Genomic DNA, 22,715 nt, shown 5'->3' with positions numbered 1-22,715 from the left:
AACGGCCTGGCCACCATATCTCAAAACAGAAATTTAAGAAGGACATACCAGGCAGTAAAGGGGAGAAAGCAGAGTGAGGGGGATACCAAATAAGGCAGTGGTGAGACAGAAAATTACACTGCAATGGAAAAATCCGAAAATGAGCTGTTTGAGGTGGCACGTTGCTGCAAGTCCAAACTGAATTACAAATCTGGACGCTGTATTTAAGTGAGAGATACATGAGTTTGAAGATTATTCCAGCTGGAATACACTGTCGGCAGCACAGACAACCAAAATGACTTGGTCTGGCCCGCGGGGGAATTTACCTATCATGTTACCGGTGTCCCATAGCAACAGAGCTGCAGATGAACACAGCACAGATCATTAACTATAATACCAATAAAAAAAAGTAGTCTGAAGTTTTGAGCCTACTTTTCTGTGGCCATCATTATTTCCTTTCAAAACATTCACCAAAAAACAGGTTGTGGAGGATCCACCTGTTTGATTCTTTGTTGCTTGGATGTGGAAAAACACAATTTGTCTTTTAGAGAAGTCTTGGGATTGGGACAGAGAGACAAATCTTACATCTTTCTATGTGACTTTATAAACACTCTTTCAATCAAATGAGTCTGTATGCCTAGGATTTGTGAACCTGGGTGAACCGCAATAAAAAAAAAACAGAAAGAAGCAATTAATAGCATTTCCACTGCCAGTGTTTGTTCTGCCCTGTGGTGTTTTCTCATCCATGCGTCACCCGTGCATGAAATGTGACATCACAAACCTGCAGAAACAAAACGAGTCAAGAAGAAGAAGAAGAAGAAGAAAACAGAGTTCAGCGACAATTTTACAGTTGTTACTGTTCAGTATCTTTAACTCACTCAAACCCAGCGGAGAGTGAGCGATTTCAAGGAGCTAATAAAACGAAACAAAAAAAAAATAGTCCCAAGTTGTAAAAAATAAGGCTGGCTAAAAACATCAATGTGTCACGGTGTTTTCGCCAGAAATTAAGTCGGAATTCACACTGCTGCCAAAAACTGCGGACTTGGGGACTTGAGGATTACCACTTTGATGATGATGTGAATAAGGGAGGGAATAAATGGGGAAGGAAAGTGAAGCCAAGAGCAGAAGTGAGGGTGTGATATAATGATCGGTCTTACCTCCATGTGAAAATCCTATTTTTGCAGTCTAGCAGAGATAGGGGGAAGTATGAATGTGGGGAGGGGTTGGAAAAAGAGAGGAATGCACAGTTACTTTCCGGAGAAAATCCTGTTTTCTCTCTGGATTGACAGACGGACGGACAGACGGGCGGATACAAAGTTAATAAATGGACGACAGGGGTTCTGAAAATAATAAATCAATGTGCAGACACAGATATCACTGGGTGAAAGAATGGGTTTTTCCGTGGATGGAAGGATGGATGGATGAATAAGTAGATGGGTGAGAGTCGGTGGGTGAATGGAGGAATTGCCTCGAGTAAAATTCCATTTCCTGCAGCTGGTAGATTTAGCACCTGGAGTCTTCAGATTACCATCAGATTACCATATAATCTACCATGAGGAAATGACCAGATTCTGAACTCTCTCTCTCTCTCGTGTCTCTCGTGTGTGTGTGTGTGTGTGTGTGTGCGTGTGTGTGTGTGTGTGTGGTGTGTGTGCGTGTGCGTGTGCAGCATAAGTATGCTGAGCAAGGAAAGATGAGAACAGGATATGAGGCTACTATGGCACAAATTTGATTTGGAGCTGTCATTTCAATTAAATGGTTGACCACATACACACACACACACACACACACACACACACACACTCACACAAACTCACCCACTTCCCTACAAACCACAACATACACACACACTAATATTAATAGATGCTAAGTGATTGAGGAGCGTCGGCTGATAGACAGCGTCTGAAATGGGTGGAAGAAGATGGGCACCCGGGGGGTTAACAGCTGTTTAGTCTCCCAGACCTACAACACTGTGTTAGCAGACACCACCAAACATAAACACACACACACACACAGTGTCTTATAACGCTATTATAACTGAGAAAATTATAGAGAATATGGTTAAAAAAAAGGACAAGAAGCAGACACACACACACACACACACACAATCTGTGGGAGTGTAACGGGAGACATGACTGATCATGTCTGATCGTCAAAGCACTGGCCTGAAATCTAGGTCAAAGGCCATGTTTGATCAGTCACACAGTCACAGTCATCGTGACTGTTGTGTGAAAGTGGTTTTGATTTACAGTCAGGTTAAAGAGAGAAGAGCAGGATTTGAAAGACCTTTTTTTCCCCCTTGTATTATTACAAAGCACCAGTGCATTTTACTAAATGTCAGTAGGCCTGACCCGTGCAGGTACACTCTCGATCTCTCTCAGCCTCATGTGAGTAAAAACAGTACATGTCTGCTCATAAGATTTGACTTTTTTTTACCCCCCTCACCACTATTTTTTCTCGTTTTCTCCGTCTCCCAAAATATAACTTTACTTCTCCCCCCTTCCCTCCCCTCTGCCCCCCCCTCTCTCTCTATCTCATATGAAGACGCCGAGTACTAAAGCTTCATTCCTCACTCTTTTATTTGTTTTCTGTGAGCGCTCAGCAAGACAGAATACACACAGTCTTATAAAGAACACTACTAAAAACCTGTGTGTGAGTGTGTGTGCGTGTGTGTGTGTGTGTGTGTGTTAGATTACTCCTATTACTCATGATGTGGGGACCTTGCTCATTCACATTACAAGGCCGGGTCATCTTTATGAGGAAAACAAGTCAGAACTCATAAAACAAATCTATTAAAGGTAAAGGTGAAGACAAATCTAAAGTTTTACAAGAAGGCTCCGGGAAATGAATGCTAATCAATGTGATGTGCACCGCAGTCACGCATGGAGACAGACTATGTGTGTGTGTGTGTGTGTGTGAGAGAGATGTACAGTCACTTATTTATTAGGAACAATCTGCTGTTTCTGGTTTCCATGTCCTTTTTTTTCCATATCTCTCCCAGTTTCAATTGTGGCTACTTGTCTTGCCTGTCTAATATATTTTTTTCCTCTTTTCTTTTTTTCTTCAGATTTAGTGACAAGACAAGGGAGTTGAGATTGGAAGGCGAAAAATGGAGGGAATCTACGACAATGGGAAAGACCACTGTAACTCAGTCTTGTTTTCCCCTTTTCCATCTGCTTCTCTCATCTTTATAGCTCCGAATGGCCTCAGAACAAGGCACATGGAGAAATACAAAGGAATTAATGAAGCATCGCTCTCTCCTTCTCTCTCTCTCTCTCTCTCTCTCTCTCTCTCTCACACACACACACAGATTCTCTATTTACAGCTCCATCTTTTTAGGGTTCTTCTCTCACGCGGCAGTTTTACGGCGCCGTAATAAACCAGACAAAAGACAAATGGTCAGTTGAGAACTGCTTCTGCAAGCGCGTTTAGTGGTCACTTCGTCATTCAGCCGGTCAGTTAGCCAGTCAATACTTTAAGTCGATCATATAGTCGGTGTTCAGAGCAGGTGGTCAGAAAGTCAGCACTATTATTCAGTCCAGTGGAGGCGGAAAGACGGGAACCTTTCAGCAAAGCTAAGCGCTGCTTCCGCCACACACGCAGGTCCATTTAAGACTCGGTGGAGAGCTATTAACCCTTTAACACCTAAGCCTCAAAATGTCCATTTGGACTTTTTTTGGGCTTATTATTATAAGCATAAAAGGGCCGGAAAATGATCCTGTGTCTAAGTGCTTTTGCCCATTTTTCCCAGAATAACTTTCAATATCTGGCAGTTATTTACAATTGACTGCATGTTAAAATAGTATATTAAAAATTTAAAATGAAGAAAAACACTGTAGCTGTACATGAACACCAGATTTTGTGCTAGTGCTTGTGTTTTATATTCGAACAGTATAAAACAAAGACGCTGTTTCGAGTGAAACTTCTCAGCTTTCACAAACCGTCACGTATTTACGGTAACGCAAAGTGTCGTCTGCGATACTGTTTAAAAGGTTAACACAACAAAGTCACACACACACAAACACATTTCTCTGCTTAAACAATGGCAATACTCCCAATAAACATAATTGCTGTCTTGGTGTGACTCCCTACTGCTGCTCTATACTGCATCAAAATTAATGGATTGTGACTCCTAAGTACACATACACGCACAAGCACCAACTGCAGGAAGGAAACACTAAAACACAACCAGTCAGAGCAATGGCCCAGTGACTGTAATTAAACCAAGAAGCCAGAACTCAAATTTTGAAAAAATATCCATCCATCCATCCATCCATCCATCATGGCATCATCTTCACTGACAATGAAGTTCCATAGCCGTGCCACTGACTGCATTACTAAGTCTCCAAAAACTGTTTTTCCCAAAACGTCAGATAAAATGATATTGATCCCTCTGGGCAAAACCACGACAATAACAACAACAACAAAAAACAAGAACAGTTTACAAAACACAAAGCAGTGAGTGAGTGACTGGGAGTGTGTGTGTGTGTGCAGGTGAAATTAGCCGTCTTGACTGATTACAGAAAGAAAGATTGGATTTGTGGTCAAATTCTCTCTCTCTTTTCACCATCACAGTCTAATACAGCCCCGCACACAGTGGCGTAAAATTACCCTTGTACCGTTCATGTGTGAATAAAACCTGCAGATACTTATAAACCCACTTTTCACCATTTACATGAATAGAAAAGGCTTCAATTATTGCAGACGCTGTTGAGTCAGGAGGAAGAAAAAAAGGGGGGCAATGTATTATATTTCATGCACATCCATGCTGAACCACACCATTACACTGAACATGTATAAATGTCTGTATTTAACGCTGTCACAGTAGTTGTTTGACAAAAACAGTGAACGGGATCTTGTGGAATCAACTTCTAAAGCTTCTTTCACACTAAAATGAATGGTATACCTGGGATTTGGTGGTTGGTTTGCTCTGTGGTGTTTTTGATTGTGACATGCTCTTGTTTCGGTCAAGAGAGACAACTAAGCAGACAACGGTAACCAGAGAAGTCCTCCAGTGGTCACACACGTAGTCAGCACTCAAAGGAAATAACCAAGAGGGCAAACTCTGCTTCTACTGGACTGGAATATGAGATGATTCATAAAACGATGAAAGTACCTCATGAAGGTGGGCGGGAACGTCATAGCACAGCTGCACAGAACTGCTAACTAGCTAAAGCAGTTGTTTTCAGTGTACTGAGTCATTAGAATCAGTTCATTAAAAAGACTCGTTCTGTACTCCTTGTATGACTTTGTCTGACACAGTCACTGAACTCAAATACGGTGGAAAGGGTTGTGATTCACCTCATGATCGCCGCTAAATACACCAGACTCAAATGTCCTCGCTAAACGTTGGAGATTAACACGTTTTCATGATTTTCAGAAATCTTTTTTTTACTGACCGACAGTTCTGCATCGTTCGGTTTGATTCCTGCGTCGGACGTCACGCTCATGACTCTTCCAGTGACGACACTCTCTGACCAATCAGTGGCCGGCGGTCTGTCGACGTCACACCTCGCCAGAGCTGGTACTTAAAAAAAAAAGTACCAGGTACTATCCCTAATTTAAAATAATAATAATAAAAAAGAGTCAAACCAAAATGATTCAGCACACCTGAAAAGCACTGCCTTTGCTCGTCACTCGTTTGTGTGTTTGTGTCGCGTATGAAACGACGTCAAACGTAGAGTCGAGCCATGCCGAGCCATGCCGAGCCGAGTCGTGCTAGGACTGTACAGTGAAAACACTGTGGAGCTCCCACTCACCGCATCCAAGACTTCTTCCTCCCTCATCAACACACATCAATGCAAAGTGATCGAATGTAAAAACGGCCTTTTTCATCATGTTTGTGTCAGAATCAGTGCAACACATTTGACTGAGTCGGAGAGAAAAACATAACTGAGTTTGAATTTTAAATTTTAAATTATTTTAAATGGAATGACTGAATTGGGAGAGTGTGTGTGTGTGTGTGTGTGTGTGGCGGGGAGCGGGGGCACGACAAGCCTTTAACAGGTGATGAAGAACAAGTGCGCGCGTGTCATTTAATGTAATGTTGGTCTAATTTCCCCAATAGCCTCCTGTGGAGACACATTGTTTCATTTCAATATCAAACGGCTGTAAGGGGAAGCTTTTTAAACGGCACACTAATTGTTGTAATGGCCTGTTCTTCTGCACCTCTGCTCTCTCGCTCCCTCACTCTCTCTCCCTCTTTCACAACCTCTCACTTCTCCTTTCACACTGTATTATAATGACCTGCTCCAGTTTTTTTTTCCTCCTTTCTCTTGTGCCATGCACACATGAGCACAGATTTGTGAGTGACAGTTTAATGAGAAGTGCTTTCCCATTAAACAGACAAAAGGAGAGAATGCATCAATTAACACCCACTTACAAACAGCGCGCACACTCACTTCAACATGGGTAAGAACAAACAGAAAGATCAAAGACTGATGTCTGTATGTATGATCACATGTAACCCAAAGATTCACCCCGCTCTCATGCAGCGTATGTCGACAAATTCATCTCTTGTCGCTCGCGCAAGAAACAGCATAAGGATAAAAAAAAAAAGGGACGGTAGAAAAAAAAACGTGTGATTCTTTTTGTCTTTTTTGTCTCCGAGGACACATGTTCATGCCACGATAACAAGGCAAAAGTCAAATAAAGGCAAGTTAACTTGATTCCTCCGATTTTACAAAGAAGAAGAAGAAGAAGAAGAAATTCAGATTTTTTCTTTTTTCTTCCTCTCTTACCCGCGGTCATTGTGTTTATTTCTGGAACACGGCTCATTGCATTGCCAGGCAACTAACATGCTGCAGCAATATGGGCTACCATATTACATTTACTGTAGTTGTGTGAGAACCAGCGCTGTACACGGTGTAGTCCACGTGCGGGGGTGTCACTAAGAGAAACACATTTATATTCAACACGGCTGTGAGGTTGATCAATAAATCCTCCCTTCACGGAGATTACACTGTGACTTTTTGGGTGTCGATGCAGCCGTTTAATCATTTTAGAGTTGTGTTGCCGTTGAAATGAACACTCTCACCTACACGGAGGCGGGACTTGTGGCGAGATTGGCGTATGAGGCTGCGTTAGTTCTATCCAGGTGCCCATTAAAAGTGATAACTGAGAGCCATGCCTTTGATGAACTCCTCATTATGGACATATTCTGCAGGGCCAAGAGACAAAAAACTCACTTTTAAATTGGAACGGGAGCCAACGTGTCAGTGAGGGAAAGACCACACGCCACGACACAAAGTGGAGACGTTACCGACACAGATGTTGCAGACCGCCGGACCAACAGGATGCCATTAATAATGCAGACACTGAGGGTTTTTTGGAAAAGCTTTAGGGTGCCAAAAGTGTAAGTGCATGACTGTAAAGGCAGAGAGAATGAGGCAGAAAAGAGAGCAGGAGTAACCAGAGCCAGTTCAAAGACAGAGAACAAGACAAAAAAAGAAAAAAGGAGGTTTTGGCTCAGTTTCACAGATCATTTCCTTCTGCCTCGGAGAACTCGTGTTCATATATATATCCAGCAGTGGTTCATCTGAGTTTATCAGATCATGCGGTCAGCCCGTTTCTCTGCAGCGCAACATGAAAACGGTGCAACATGATGGATAATCAACTGTTAATAGCTGAACTACAGACTCCGGGCATGTTGCTGGATCCTCTGTGGTCTAATGACATTTCATTTCAACAAACCAAAATGAGGAATGAAACAAAAAAAGACCAAAATTGATGATTTCACACCTATACTAAATCTTCACATACAGTGATTCCTCTCATTTCTGTGCCCCACCTTTTCTATCCATCCACACGACTGAATTAAAATTCACCAATTCACCTGTGATCAGCTGAATGATCAGACACATGCAGACACAGGACATTTCCCATGACAGCACATTAATGTGTGTCATATATGTACCCGTCTCTGTTCACACACGTGTAAATACACTCAAACATCGACGCCGGCGAAGCCTAATTAATTTTTAAAGCGCTGTTTAAATAACAAAAAACAAAAAATCATTCAGCAAACATCTGGCAGGTGGCGAGAGACGCACGCTGAGTGTCAGTCTGTTAAACCTCTGCTCCGTTCTCTCCCGCGATCACCTGCACCGCGCTTTCATGTGGCCAAACACGTAATTAACTCGCAGTCATTTACATATTTTTTATTGTTCTTGTTGTCCAAAAGCAGATGTGATATGAAACAGTGACTTAACAGATGCTCATAAATATCACATGTAAACTGGCAGTGATTCCTAAGCTGTGTGTGTGTGTGTGTGTTGTGGTGATTAAATCGTTATTTCATGACGATCACAGAGAACACCAGGTGAGACACGACAGTTCAAACACGCGGCCCCCGTGAAAATAATGAGAAATTTGATACTGATACAAGTGAAGATGTTGATCCACTACTGTCTCCGCCACTAAGACCTTGTTTAGTCTGAAATCGGATTGTTAAGCATATCCGATTTCCAGATTGTGTTGAGCTTGATTTGAACAGCTAAAAAACACATGAGATCTGATTTTGTCAACGCTGAATGTGATTCAGATCGGATTTTTACAGATTTGTTTCAATCTGAACGTCTCAGTCACTCACATAGGATGTCAAAGTGTCTTCTCACGGCGTGACTCGAACAACAACAACGACGTAGGAGACAGTCGTTCACTGGAAGCGCTTTAAATGATCGACACAGTGGATCATTTCAAACTCCACATTATCATTTGGGTAAGAAACTGTCGTCTATTGTGTTTATTTTCTTTAGACTACTTGTTTTTCTAGGGGCGTGGCCTGTAACTATAGAAATTCATGTGGAAGACCAACTGGACAATGTCAATATGGACACATACAGATCGGATCTGATTACTTGCAATACTGCATATACTGTGAACAGTTGGTCAGGAAGATCAGATTCTGATCAGATATGCTTACAGATTCACCTTAATAACACAAAAATCGATTTTGGTGCAGTAAGCGAGTGCTCTGCAACTAGAAAATCTGTCTAATAGGGATATTAGTATGTAATAGTAATGGTAATAGATCAAAATGACACATTTATTCACAAGCTAGCGTACACTAAAGATGATGTGAGTATTGTAAGGTGAGCCATCAGTTGCTAAATCAGTTTTCCTGATGTCCCCGCTGGCTGCCATGTTTTTACACATGGACAACTCCAAGAACAGGTCTGGACTCTCCAAAGTCGTCCCCTGATCTGATTACAAAACGCACGTTCTGAGGTGGCGCGAGGACGCACGTGGCCACATCTGTGCGCACGCATGAACCCAATCCATCCTCAACATGCATTAGAGACACGTCCACAGCTGCAACCTCTGAACCCGCTGCAGTCTCTCTCTCATGACCCGTACACTGATTTATTTTACAACAGAATTAACACTGATTATTATTAGATTATTTCATTTGGTCCAAGTCTTAATTCATGTTATATTAGTGTCAGTAGGTTGGTTTGGTTCTTTCATGTATAGCATTCATTGACATAATGCATTCCCTAGCCGTAACCATTATGACTAAATGCTTAACCCTAACCTTTACAATAAAGCTAATTCAAACCCAAAAACCAGGTTTTTAAAAGGTGTCAGAATGTGAAGACCACCCAAAATGTCCTCACCTCCTTAGGTATATAAGTTTTTTTGGTTCTCACAAAGACAGCCATACAAGAACACACACACACACATACTAACCCTAACCCTAAGACCAGGTCTTAACCCTGAAAAGCCCCTTCAAGTTGTAGAGGCGCAGACAAAATGTCCTCACAAAAATAGATTTCTTGGACCCACACACACACACACACACACACACAGAATGATAATAGACACATTAGTACAAACAGACTTGTTAAAAGACATGACATCAGTGTGTATATAAAGGGAGGGGAGGCCAGATCTGATCTCATGTCCTCACAGGAGACACATCCAGGCTGTCAGCTGATCGCTCTCTCAGGACAGATGTTAAATACCAGGTGTGAGCATAAAGTACCTCATATAAACAACAATAATAATAATAAAAAAAAATTATAATAATTAAATATTCCCTTTTCATATAAACTGGATCTGGTCTGAGCCCAGGTCTGGTCTCTATAGGAATTGAATGGACCCAAAAGGACTTTTACCATGTATGTAATTATCCGCTGTTCCATCAGTTTACTATTTAACTTTGAGGAGATGAACTCACTCATGAACGTAGTCGTCTTTCCACGCTCCACCTTGATATCTTGACAGAGTGTGTTCGCGCACATATGTGTGTGTGTGTGTGTGTGTGTGTCGGAGGAGCCGACAACGTCTGTGAGGGTTCTTTCATTAAACAACTTCACAGAACAGCCGGTCCATGTTGGTGGAGGGAGAATGTAACTGAGAAGACTGTGATTCTCTGTGTGTGTGTGTGTTGTCAAGAGGGTGAAAGACTCAGAGACGACATTGAGACTTTCAGATAGTTCAGTGTTCTTTTGTGTGTGTGTGTGTGTGGAGAGGAAGTAAGATAAGAGGCGCCACTAAAAGCTTCCTTATTTTCACACTCTGTGTTGCTTGTTTATCAAACAGGGTCATATTTGTGAGCGCGTCTGCGGTTGTCGGGCTTTGTGTGCACGCTTGTTTGCGTCTATGACATCCCAGAGCAGAGTGGGAGGAGAGTGAGGAGAGTGACGGGAGGCGCGGAGGTGTAGAAGTCACCGGGGTGTCGGGGTGACAGAGGGGAGGAAGAGGGAAGAGAGACAGAAAGAGCAGCAGATGACACGAATGGGTGAGCAAGGGTCAAGTATTTGAAAGGAGAAGGAAGCGCGCGTGTGAAAAACAATCCCTCGCTTTATTCCCCAACTTCTCTGAGAAACCGTTTGTTATCTTTCATCAATGATTGTCCAGATTTCTGACCCAGTGTGTCAAAGAAATATGTGCCCGTAAAACCAATATTTACTTGGTTGTTTTCAACGCTTTTACAGAAAAATCATGATCTGGCATTTTTACAGACATTAAACAATAATCATTATCTGCAGATCTGACTTTATTTGTTCTGGCAGAGGGAGACAATGGCTGAAGTTTACAGCTGCAGCTGCTGGGTTTAACTCCTGGAACCGCTATTTTTTATGCTTTGGCTTGTTTAAAGTGTGTTTACAGGCTTTGGCAGAAAACCAAACAGATAAGCATCGGGGGTCAATAAAAGAACACTGTTCACTCAACTACTATTTTCCCTCCAACAGATGCACAAGAGCACGGTGAAATTGCTGTTTGCTTGAGCAAACTCAGACACTGTGCTCATGCTCTGGCTTGAGTGACTTCTATTTTATCTCTTCCATCAGTGTTGAGGAGAAACCTGTGACATCACAAGTCAGCCACAAAAAGGACTCTGTGCCTTTAAGAAGATATTTGTAAGAGAGTGTAATGTTGGGGAGAAGGTGGTGGTGGATGCTCTTGCTTTGTTTTTTTTTTATATATAAAAGCTAACTCACTGTCACCACTGAATTCAAACGTGCCATAACCCACAAAACCACAGTGAACTGGAAATAAGAATCAAAGCAGCTCTGAGGGGAAAATACAGTAAATCACATGCTGGAGCAGAAGTTTAGAGAAAGTTCAAACACAGTTGGCTTCAGGCTTATTTTCACCCATTATCTGACCACACAGAGTCACAGCTGCCCTAAATTAACAGCACTGGTAATTATGTAATGGCTAATACACCAGTATGTAGAAGCTCTTTAACTGAAATTATATTTTTAATGCTAAAGTATAATTATTTTTGTTATCCACTCATTTTTTAAAATGTGCTAAAAAAAACTGAAAAAAGAGCACATTATTATTTCTTGATTAAGATGTCAAATTATAGTTATTTAAAGTTATTAGTCTATCGGTTGAATGTCTGACTCCCCAGAAAAGAAGCGCAGTGAGCTGGCTCAAATTTGGGTTAAAAAAAGTGAATTCAGTTTATATGCCAAATAAATAACAAACAAGTTTTTGAAAGATTTCGAAAATATGTATGATGCTTTTCGGTGCTCTAATAAGTTTTTATAATGTTATGTAAATGTAAATAAGTTTCAGTAGAAACTCATTACAGGGATAATCTGCTCCTTTTAGAGAGAGATCATGATCTGATCAGTGAGTTTCATCTGTACAGTCCCATATTGCATTTATGTAGCCTCCACATTCTCCTGAAATAATGCAAAACTTAACGAAAAAGCTGTATAATTGCACATATTTTGTCATATTTGTTGGTCACAAGTACTTGTGGTTTGTAGGCTAATGTCATTTTCAAGATGTTGGCCTGGAGGAAGTTTAAATCTTGGTCTATATTAGAGTTTCAGTTTCCCCCACAAGATTAGTTTGAGGTTATAGTTGAGCAAGGTTAAGGGTCAGAATAGGCTTCAAGCTGGAATAAACAACTTGTAATTATGATGTAAAACCAGATCCCAGTGTTGGAAAAACAACAGCATCCACATTTATATTGATCCGCCATGAACCTTTGCTTTCACTACATTATTGTTTCCTGAAAAATGATAAATCGATTAACGATACAAAGGAACTTGCTTAATTCCACATTCAAACGACTGCAGATAAAAGCATGTATCTTGTATTTTCACACACGGGGCTGTTTATTTTGACACAACTCAACACACCAGCTGTTGTCTGTTGCCCGCTCGGGCACGTATTTACGACTAAAATTAGAGCATACGAGTCGACGTTATGTCCTCTGAAGTCATGAAGACTTCATCTGGTGTATGACTTGGCAGCGCGAGCATCTCTCTCTGTTACCCAGCGTGTTCCGGCTAAAATGCCAAAACAAATTTAAAAATCGAAATCACCATCAGACTTTATCCAAAGTAAATGAATGCTTACTGTAAACTAAATCTCAGCGCAGAGTAGAAACAGCTGACGGGGATTAAGCCGACGAGCTGGAGAAGAATGGCTCATTACTGTGTTTGTGTGTGTGTGTGTTTATGATTATTATTCATGTGGAGTTGCTATGATACTATCAAGCCAGCTGGGGAGCAAGCGCCGTGCTCAACCTTTGTTGCCCTTCCTCATTTATTAAACACACACGGACATGCATGCAAGCGAGGCCCTAAACACATAAATACACCCAAATCTGACAAATCAGTAGTCTACCCGACAAACACAAACACACACAACCCCGCCGCACCCTCGCTCGTGTTAACATTCAGTCTCTAGTAACAGGATCAGTAAGTGGCTTCCTCTCCACCGACACACACACAGCTCAGAAAAACATTGGGATATTATGTAATGTAATGCCAGTCACAGAAGTTACCGTTACTTTTAGTATAGGTCATACAGATGTGTGTGTTGAATCATGAGGATGAATCCCAGTTTACACAATAGTGGAGAGCACAGTGTGTGCTGAGCCACACCTCTCTGTGGTCTGTTTGCATGTCCCAAAACCTCACAGTTCACCGAGAACCAGGTATCTGTGAAATGTCAGCGAGAGTTTTTCCAGTTCCTCCAGTGGACCATTAGACAAGGACAAGACTCTTGCGTGTGATAAACAGCAGGAAAATGACAGTTGTTTCTAAACATGCGTGTGTTTCCGGACCTGCCTCCACAGATAAGTGTTAGGTCTATGGATGAGTCAGTCTAGTATCCATGCAGAGGCATAACAATGTCACACTAAGGCCACGTCCACACGGAACCCCCCAAAACAACACAAAAACGCTGTAGTACATGTGTCAGGACTGTTTGTACACATTACAGATATGTAATGATGAATCGAGCTAGAGGTAAGAAAGAGAAATCAGCTCCTCATGTGTAGCAACTTTACAGACTATTTCTTTTTCCTTTTCTTAAAAAGCGACTAGCATCATAAACCTAAACACTTTAGGAGAAGGAAATGCACAATTCTGCCGCACGAGCGAGATCCATCGAGCTGCGGGTGGAGAGTTGGACACACACATACAAAGTCACAGACAAGATGAGCTGTGGATGTGCAGTGCAGCCGACTGTGTGTGTGGAACATATCACTGATCTGAAAACAAGATGTGTTCAAGTGATATCTAGGTGTCTTCTGAGGCTGGCTTCAGTTACTTTTCTTTGACAGTAGATGGTAAAACTGTCAAACAATCTCAAAACACAAGACAATGAATGACAGCGCAAGAGAGAGCCTGCAGTATGACGTCATCGTTTTCCTAAAAGGAAGTATAAGGATGCAATCAGTCAGGATACAAAAAAAATATGTAATAAGTCAATTCAGTGTGTGACTTTCACGTTATATGCACATGATTTATATGCACACTTTGTGTGAGTGTAAAAATAAATAAATTTCCATGGTACATGTAGCCTCTGTATACTTGTGTGTGTGTGTGTGCCTGCAGCCAAGTGTAGGTGTAATTAGTATCCTTACTGTGAGTGCATGTGTGGAAAAGATAACAAGGTTATTCTGGTCAATATGTTGATCAGTGCAACATGGAGCAATCAATACTGTGCGTGAGCTGTGTGCCTGTATGTGTGTAACCCTTCTTAATGGACTCGTCTGCATATTCACATGAGCAGTAATGGGAGTGTATATACACACACACACACACACACACACAACCATCACATAATTGCACCAGCAGTCAGGAAACAATTGTTCCATTTGCGGTTCTGCAGGAATGTTTAGGAACATAAGCACTTTGGTGAAGGTGCAGCAATTGTTCCATTGTTGCATCTAAAGCGCTGTGAATGTTTTCGCAGACTACAACCTTTCCCTAACCCCAAACAAGTGCTATGAGAGTCTAAATGTAAGCATTAAAAAGTGCCATCACGCCATTGTACTATACAGGAAATTAAGGGAAAATGGGGTTGAAAGATGTATAGTGCACAACAGGAGACGGAGAGCGTGAAGTAGGTCAGGTCAGTGCGACTGTAAACCGTATGTAAACACGTACAAGGACTGAATGTCGCTTTGGCTCCGAGTGACACAACGATTATTGTTTTTACAGATCAAACAATTGTTTGTCCTGCTGTGTGCAGACTGTAACGTGACCTGGAACAATACTTCAGTCGCATGGACTTTTCAAATTCAAATCTTTAGTTACGTCATGAGTTCAGTTTCTAGCATACATCAGGCTTCAAAAACATCTCACGTAATATTTGTACTACTATTACTACTACTGGGTACTGTTCTTTTGTTAGGTCAATACCACAAGAGTGATGAGATCCCAGCCAAAAATGACTAGGAATAATATTATAATAGCAACAATAATTTTGCTTATTATAAATTGTACTAATTTGTGAGTAGAAACACATGTTCAGACACTGAGCTGAGCAAAAATATCATGTGGGAGACAGACTCTCCACAGGTGATGATGACTGTCTGGGGAGAAACACAGGGTTCAGTTAAGAGCAACGGTCCATGACCTGTCTGGATAAATGCACACATGCACACACACGCATGTACTCGGGCATTCAAGTATAAAATGCATGCCATGATATAGTCAACAAGGATCTCACTATCACTGCTCTGATGCTGTAAATCATCCACACACACACACACACACACACACACACACACACACACACACACACACACACACACACACACACACACACACACACACACACACACACACACACACACACACACACACACACACACACACACACACACACACACACACACACACACACACAGTCCGGGCACTAGTATCAGTTAAGGGTTACTGAGCAGGACTTGAACCACATCTCCAGTGAACACAAGGGTGTGAGTGAGGGCGCTTGTGTGCATGTATTTGCATGCATGTGTGTGTGTGTGTGTGTGTGTCTCAGCGGGCCAGCTAAAAACCTGCCCCTGCTATCGATACTCTAAGAGTGTCACACACGCCTGACTGACCTCCTCCAGGAAAGAGGAAATGAGAGGATTTGGAGTGTGACATTTTGCGCTTGCATTTAACAGAGTGAGCGTCTTTGTGTTTGTGTGATTTGTATGTGCCGTGTTTTTCCTCCTGTCAGTCCGCGAGGTTGCACGGGTCAACGAGTCGGTCTGTGTGTGTGTGTGTGTGTGTGTGTGTGTGTGTGTGTGTGTGTGTGTGTGTGCGTGTGTAGCATGAGCAGAGTAATCGAGCATTCATTCTCGTCTCTATGCTTCACTGCGAGTGTTTGTGTCAGACAGAGAAGGTTCAGTTATATGTCAGAGCAGCAGCAGGTAACTCGAGTAGGTGAAGGAAGTAAAGGTATGAGGCCGCGGGATGAAAGGAAGCAGAGGATGAAGAAGGAAGGGAAGGCAAACGGAGTTAAAAAAAACAAAAACAGAGAGGGCTTGAGTGCAAACAGGGTGAGTTTTGCAGGTTGGACGCTGAATCTTTGGAGTTTGTGTTTTTGGTGCAGATTGCAGGATATTATTTTATACTTGGTCTAAAGAAATGAATTACATTTACTCACGTTACTGTAATTGAGTACGTTTTTTGTGTACTTTTTTTAGTTTGTAAATTTACTTTTACTTAAGTGTGTTTTTTTGGAAGTTACTGCTCTGTACCACTTTTTAAATCACATCCGTTATTGTGAATGATGTGGACAGGTGAATGAGGAAGACAGGTGAATGATGAGGACAGGTGAGTGATGATTAGAACAGGTGAGTGATGAGGACAGGTGAATGATGATGAGAACAGGTGAATGATGATGAGGACAAGTGATTGATGAGGACAGGTGAGGGATGAAGACAGGTGAATGAGGAAGACAGGTGAATGATGAGGACAGGTGAGTGATGATTAGAACAGGTGAGTGATGAGGACAGGTGAATGAGGAAGACAGGTGAATGATGAGGACAGGTAAGTGATAAGGACAGGTGAGTGATAAGGACAGGTGAGTGATGAGGACAGGTGAGTGATGAAGACAGGTGAGTGATGAGGACAAGTGATTGATGAAGACAGGTGAGTGATGAAGACAGGTGAATGAGGAAGACAGGTGAATGATAAGGACAGGTGAGTGATGATGAGGACAAGTGAATGGGCACTAATTAAGCTCCCTGAGTGAGTGAGACAGTTACAGCATTTGTGACCTTTGACCCATTTTGACTGATACATTGTGTGTCTACATATTTTATTTTGTCAGCACTTTCATGTGTAAAGGTTTGCCTTTAATTAAAAACAATTCATGTGAGATTTGTGTCCTTTTTGCACGACACAAGAAAGTTGTTCAAAAAGTAAGTATTTTAAACAAACTACTTGAGTACATTTTTAGACCAGTACTTTTACTTGTACTGAAGTGAAAATGTATCAAAAATATTTGAAGAAAATAAATAAATACTGCGTGTATGCAAGCAGAATATGTGAAAAAGCAGACTGTTGAACAGAGAGGAGCCGGTTGTTGGTGGAAGAAAACTCTGCTCTCAGAGAAATTGATAGCTTTTAGTATAATTTTCAGTAAATGCTGCTTTAGCCACAAAGCTGTCAGTCGAGAGAGAAATGATAGGAACAAAAAAAAAGAAGGAAGAGATGACTGACCTGACGTGAACCTGGACGTCATGGTTGATGGTTGGAGCTTCAGTACATCAGAAGAGAAACGATAAGGACTGGAATTGGCTTGGACGTCATTGGAGTGAGATGTGATCTGTTTAAATGATGTAACAAATATAAATGGTAATAACAATGAATGTAACATGTCTGTCAGCTGTTTCAAAATGTCTAAGAGTCAAGTCGTGCTTAAACTTTCTACAAAGTGTAAATCTCTCCTTCTTGGACCAAACCAAAACAGCTGAAGTGTTGTGAAACGGCTTGCAGCGGTTTTGAAATCCTCTTGTGTTTTGTCAAAAAACAAGTCTAAAGACATCATAGAACACAACACGAGAAAAGAAAATATATTAAAAAATACACAATTCAGCTGCAATTATCAGGAAGTTTTAAGTGAACCCTTAAATTCACTGTAAAGGAGTCCTGAGCTTCTCCACATCTTCCTCAACATCGCCCTCTTGACATCTTTTGGATGGATTGTGCCGGTGGCATCAAACAACACAGGCAAAATGTCAAGTTTGAAAGGAGGAGGTTATTAAAAAATGAAGATTAAAGCCACTGCCACTTTTCCTGCTGTTACAGCCATTTGCTGTGAACTATTCAGACGCCGTGTGCCGCCTGTGTCCACGTGAAAGTGCAAACAGGAGTGAAGACGTTGCAGATTAAAAGAGGGAAAATGTGATGAGAGAAGGAAAGACGGCATGAAATGTGTAGAGTGACAGGTACTTTGAGGAAATGAGAGCAGACGTTTGCAGAGACCAGTGAAAACAAACTGCACGGAGGCCTTCATTTACACTCTGCTCCTCAATTAAGTCAAATAGGCCACTTTAACGAGGCTGAAATCTCAAAAGTATAATGAGATACGGAACTATGAGGGTCCTTCTGCAGGATGTAAGCCAACTGGGCGTGTGTGTGTGTGTGTGTGTGCGCTGCGTGCACACACGGCACACGGGGCCGTGTGTACGACTCAAGTTGTTTATGTGCGTGCCCTTCTGTGCACACGTGTATGTTTATTCATATTTTAATGTGCTCCGGTCCCTCACCTCCTACTTCTCCCTCTTCTCCTCTGCGGCAGCGTTTTGTCTAAACACGACAATCTGGAAAGCTTCAGCGGCCGGCGCGGGGGAATGTTAACAGGCCGAGCTGTAACATTACACCTACAGGAGTGTGTGGGTGTCTGCGAGTGTGAGTGAGGGACTGAGTGAACGGGTGAAAGCGGGAGAGAAAATGAGAGAGGGCGAGATGGAGAGGTTGGAGTGTGTGCGCTGCTGTAATAGAGCGAAAGAGAGATGGCAAGTGAAGGTCTGGTTTCCTGTGTGTGTGTGTGTGTGTTGAGGAATGCAGCACTGTGGACAGCAGGGAAACTCCCTCTGCACTCACATATTAAGCAGCTAATAAACTCTCATGGTTGAGAGGATGAAACTGTATCCGCGCCAGGTGAAAACCATTTCCCACGCTTTCTGTGTTCAGATGTGAGCGAACGCACAGATTGCTCCGCATGCTTTCTACCTGTGTAAAGACTTTCTCATGCTCTCGTTTGCGTGTATATTAGTGTGTAACATGTCCACGTGGATGGAGGTTATTAAAGTTCATGAGAACTAACAAATGCAATAACAAAAACTAAAATTGGAGTGAAAGTGTGCTCAAGTTTTCGTCTTTGTAAATTTATTTCATACATAATCCTTTTGGGTTCATACTGTGTGTGTTTATTTTTTTCTCTGCCGGCAATTTTGAAAGGTTTTATTTGAGACACAATACTTTATTATATTGGATCTTGCACCTGGCAAACGCTCCATATTCCAAAAAAACTCTAAACACCAAAACTAATAAAAACTAAACTAAAACTAAGCATTTACAAGAAACACTAGCAAACCTGCTCTAAAACACTAATGAAAAATAACTAATCTTAAAAACCAACAAGTCAAAATGAAATAACAACTAAAACTAATGAAAAATCCCAAACTATTATAACCTTGATGTGGATGAAAGCTCTGGATCTCTGGGAACGTTTAGGCATATGGAATTCTCATATCTATATACACACAGTGTGAATACATGGATACTTCATTGTATTTTGTGTAAGTGCAGGGGTGTCAAACATATGGGCCGCGGGCCAGAACCGGCCCACTGGAGGATCCAATCCGGCCTACAGGATGGATGTCACATATTATATTTTCAGTTCCAGATACTTGTGACAAATGTTTTAAAGACATTTCAGATTGTTTATGATTTGTTTTGTACAAAAGGGAAACATTTGGAGATAAACTTGTTATTATGTGATTATTTTACAGGTCCGGCCCACTTGAGACACCCCTGGTATAGTGTATAGGTGAAAAGACACAGTTGTCCACTGGTGGAGTTTAACTGATTCTGCTTGAAAGTGGGACCAAGAAACAGAAACATGATATTTTCACTCACTCACATGAGGTTCACTGGGGGGTTGTTGGTGCCAATCCCAGCTGACAAAGGCGGGGTCCACCCTGGACAGGACGCTAGTCCATCACAGGGACACATGGAGACAAACAACCAATGTATGGTCAATAAGGCCTCAAAACAAAACAAAAACATGTACATATATCAACTGTAAACAAATAAAAATGGCAGAAATTGTGTTCCCGTGCAACTCAACTGCAGTTTTTAATTTTGGTTTGCACAGAACAGATAATGTTTGTTTAACCTAAAGTGCTTTTTGTAGCCCAGCTTAACCAGGAACTAAGCCTCATTACTTCAAAACATCAAGCGTGCCACAAGCTGTTTTAGAATTGTAGACGTTTAAAATAGACTGCACTATTTATTAGCAGTGCTTTAAGTGGTACTGTCACTTCTTAACTTTACTATATCTTCTCACAAGATGCTCAGTACTCTGTTTAGTTTATCTGTTCAATGTATTATTATTATGGCTCAGAAGAATCATTTAGAAAGAGTCTATTGTTTGTTTCTAGCGTCTTGAGTTTTATTTTGTATTGTTAAAGAACAATATCTTTTGGAAAATGTTTAAAAATGGTCACAAATGTTAAGTCATATTAAATTCTTGCCACATTTGTGTGATACCAAAATAAAATGGCAAGTCTAGTTTCAAGTTATTTCAATATGAAGTAAATATTTGAATACATAGACGTTGTGCCCATCAATAACATCTTCTGGTATCTTTTATTTACTTTTTAAAATGTCATCATTTTAGACAGACAGATGTTTATCTGTCATTTAGTTTCAGAAAATGAATTCCTTACACAGAGTGAGTGAGAATGCAGTTCAGTGGATGTGAGGGACCACAATGTTTAAGTTGCATATACACAAGTGTTCACAACTCCGAGTGAAGACAGACTTTGTAAGTTTATGTTAGCGATGTCTCTCACTCTCTGGATTCTGTCTATGCTCTCTCTCTCTCTCATGAACATTACTTGAAACGCTTCCTAGATTTTACTCACTTTCAAGGGTTTTTTGGGGCTCAATGGATTTGTTCCATATCAATTTCCATGAGACAAAAAAAAAAGACGTGGGCACAGGTCTTTCATCGTAGTGCACACACACACACACACACACACACAGTAAGAACGTGATTTGGCACAAATCGAGAAGCTTTGTCACTGGTCTTACCCAAATTCACCCAAAAGCCCCCTCGTCAGAAAGTCCTTTCATACCACGGCACACAGTTAGGGCTTAAACCTGATCCACATCGAGATTGTCAACAAAAAAGCTCTCCTGACAACAGACGACGCTCTGATCTTTATCGAGCAAAGTTACTGTTTAACTTCTTCTTGTCTTTTATTTTCTTCCCCCAGTCCTATTTAAATGTGCCAACTCATGCAACACTTTCCCCCGACTTGTCACTTACTCGTCTCACACACAACACTTACTACCTGTAGTATTTTTTATAGGTAAATAGAAGAAATTCCAAACAATAAACAGAAAAAAATAATGCACGTTTCCATAAAATACACTGCATGTATAAAACATTTGAAGCTGACTCAGTTCAGTGAAAAAAAATACAGAAAAACAACGAAAATATGTATTGTTGTAATTAACACAGTCCATATAAACGTGCGATCAAATAATTTACCACAGTTAATGCAGGTTTGTTTACTTCCGGTGTGCGCTGCCCTCTGACACCAAAGCCGGAAATGATCTGCACAAAACAGTCACTTGTCTGCTGCAGTCAGTCAGAGAGGAGAGATAGTAGCTGAAGATGGAGAGGTGATGGATTGTTGGGGTGGAAGGTTTCGTTCTTAAGAAGCTGAGTCCATAGAACAAAGGTTACATACAAAGGTGCTGCATACAGGATGGCAGTCCTCCATGTTGAGCCTTTATTTTAAATGGACCAGGTTGGCACTTGAGTCTCTTTGAAATCACACAGTTCTATATTTAAAAAAAGAACGATACAATTAATGCACACTGTCTGATTACTCATTAGTTTAGTCATTAGAAGAAAAAAAGCAAACTTTTAATTAGAATTTCAAAATGTGAGATTTTTTTTTTTAAATCTATTGACGCACTAGTATTAATGTTTATTTCAAGTATTAGTTTAAGAAACAGTTTCCTTGTTGCTGTTCTCAGTCTTTCAGTGAAGATTGAAGCATGAAGTCTGTTCCCTTTGCAAATTTTGCTTTTGTAGAATCCCAGCTTCAAAAACGCATGGAAAACATTGACTGTTTTGGGACTCTGTGAAAATGTTCTTTTTCAGAATTTAACATGTTATCCCCTGACAACACAGCTCAAAAGTGTTTTCAGGTCAAGTTATGTAAAAATGAAATGTCCCTTCAGTGTTTCACAGAGGGACATAAGGAGTTTGCATGCTCTATTTTTTTTCTTAATTGACCCACCTACTGTATGTGCCTTTCTCTTCCCATTTTTCCTACTTTAGACACAGATTAAACTGAAAAAGCCTCACGTGTGCAAGCGCAGGGTTTTCTTCACTGGAAATAAACTACACAACATCCATTCCTAGACATGTTTAGTCTGCATTTAGGAGCTGACAGCAGAAGATAAAGATGATGATGAGAATATTTGGTTCCTTAATCTCAAAAGCACATTTTGAACTCGAAGCAAAGCATGAGTCACCGAGGTGTTTGTCTCCACGCCGCCGCTGAGGAATTGCAATAAAGTAAATAGAACCACAAACAGATGAAACTGCGGCTGCCAAAAGGGAAAACTATGAGTGTGTGTCAGCAGAAACATCTGAAAAACCAAAGCCAGTGTATTCAGAGAAGGCAGCAGAAGCATGAGGTAAGAGGAAGTCCACACCTGGTTAGTGTGACCACAGCTGCTTGGAAAATCGATGCCTAATGAAATGTCAGTGTGAGCCTCCAC

The 22,715-nt window shown here is 41.2% G+C and overlaps 1 protein-coding gene across 1 annotated transcript in view; it reads right to left on the bottom strand.

The window, feature by feature from the left end:
- Positions 1 to 17,487, bottom strand: part of nrp2b (neuropilin 2b) — a 108,103-nt gene extending 90,616 nt beyond the window's left edge. The window contains exon 1 of the mRNA XM_044053211.1: positions 17,403 to 17,487. Within this exon, the coding sequence (XP_043909146.1) occupies positions 17,403 to 17,424 (22 nt within the window). The 5' untranslated portion in view covers positions 17,425 to 17,487. The remainder of the gene's footprint in view (positions 1 to 17,402) is intronic.
- Positions 17,488 to 22,715: the final 5,228 nt, after the last annotated feature.

The sequence above is a fragment of the Solea senegalensis genome, linkage group LG2 (genome assembly GCF_019176455.1).
Source record: "Solea senegalensis isolate Sse05_10M linkage group LG2, IFAPA_SoseM_1, whole genome shotgun sequence".
Taxonomy (NCBI): domain Eukaryota; kingdom Metazoa; phylum Chordata; class Actinopteri; order Pleuronectiformes; family Soleidae; genus Solea; species Solea senegalensis.
Note: the sequence above shows the minus strand (reverse complement) of the source record. Positions and strands in the feature narration are given on the sequence as shown.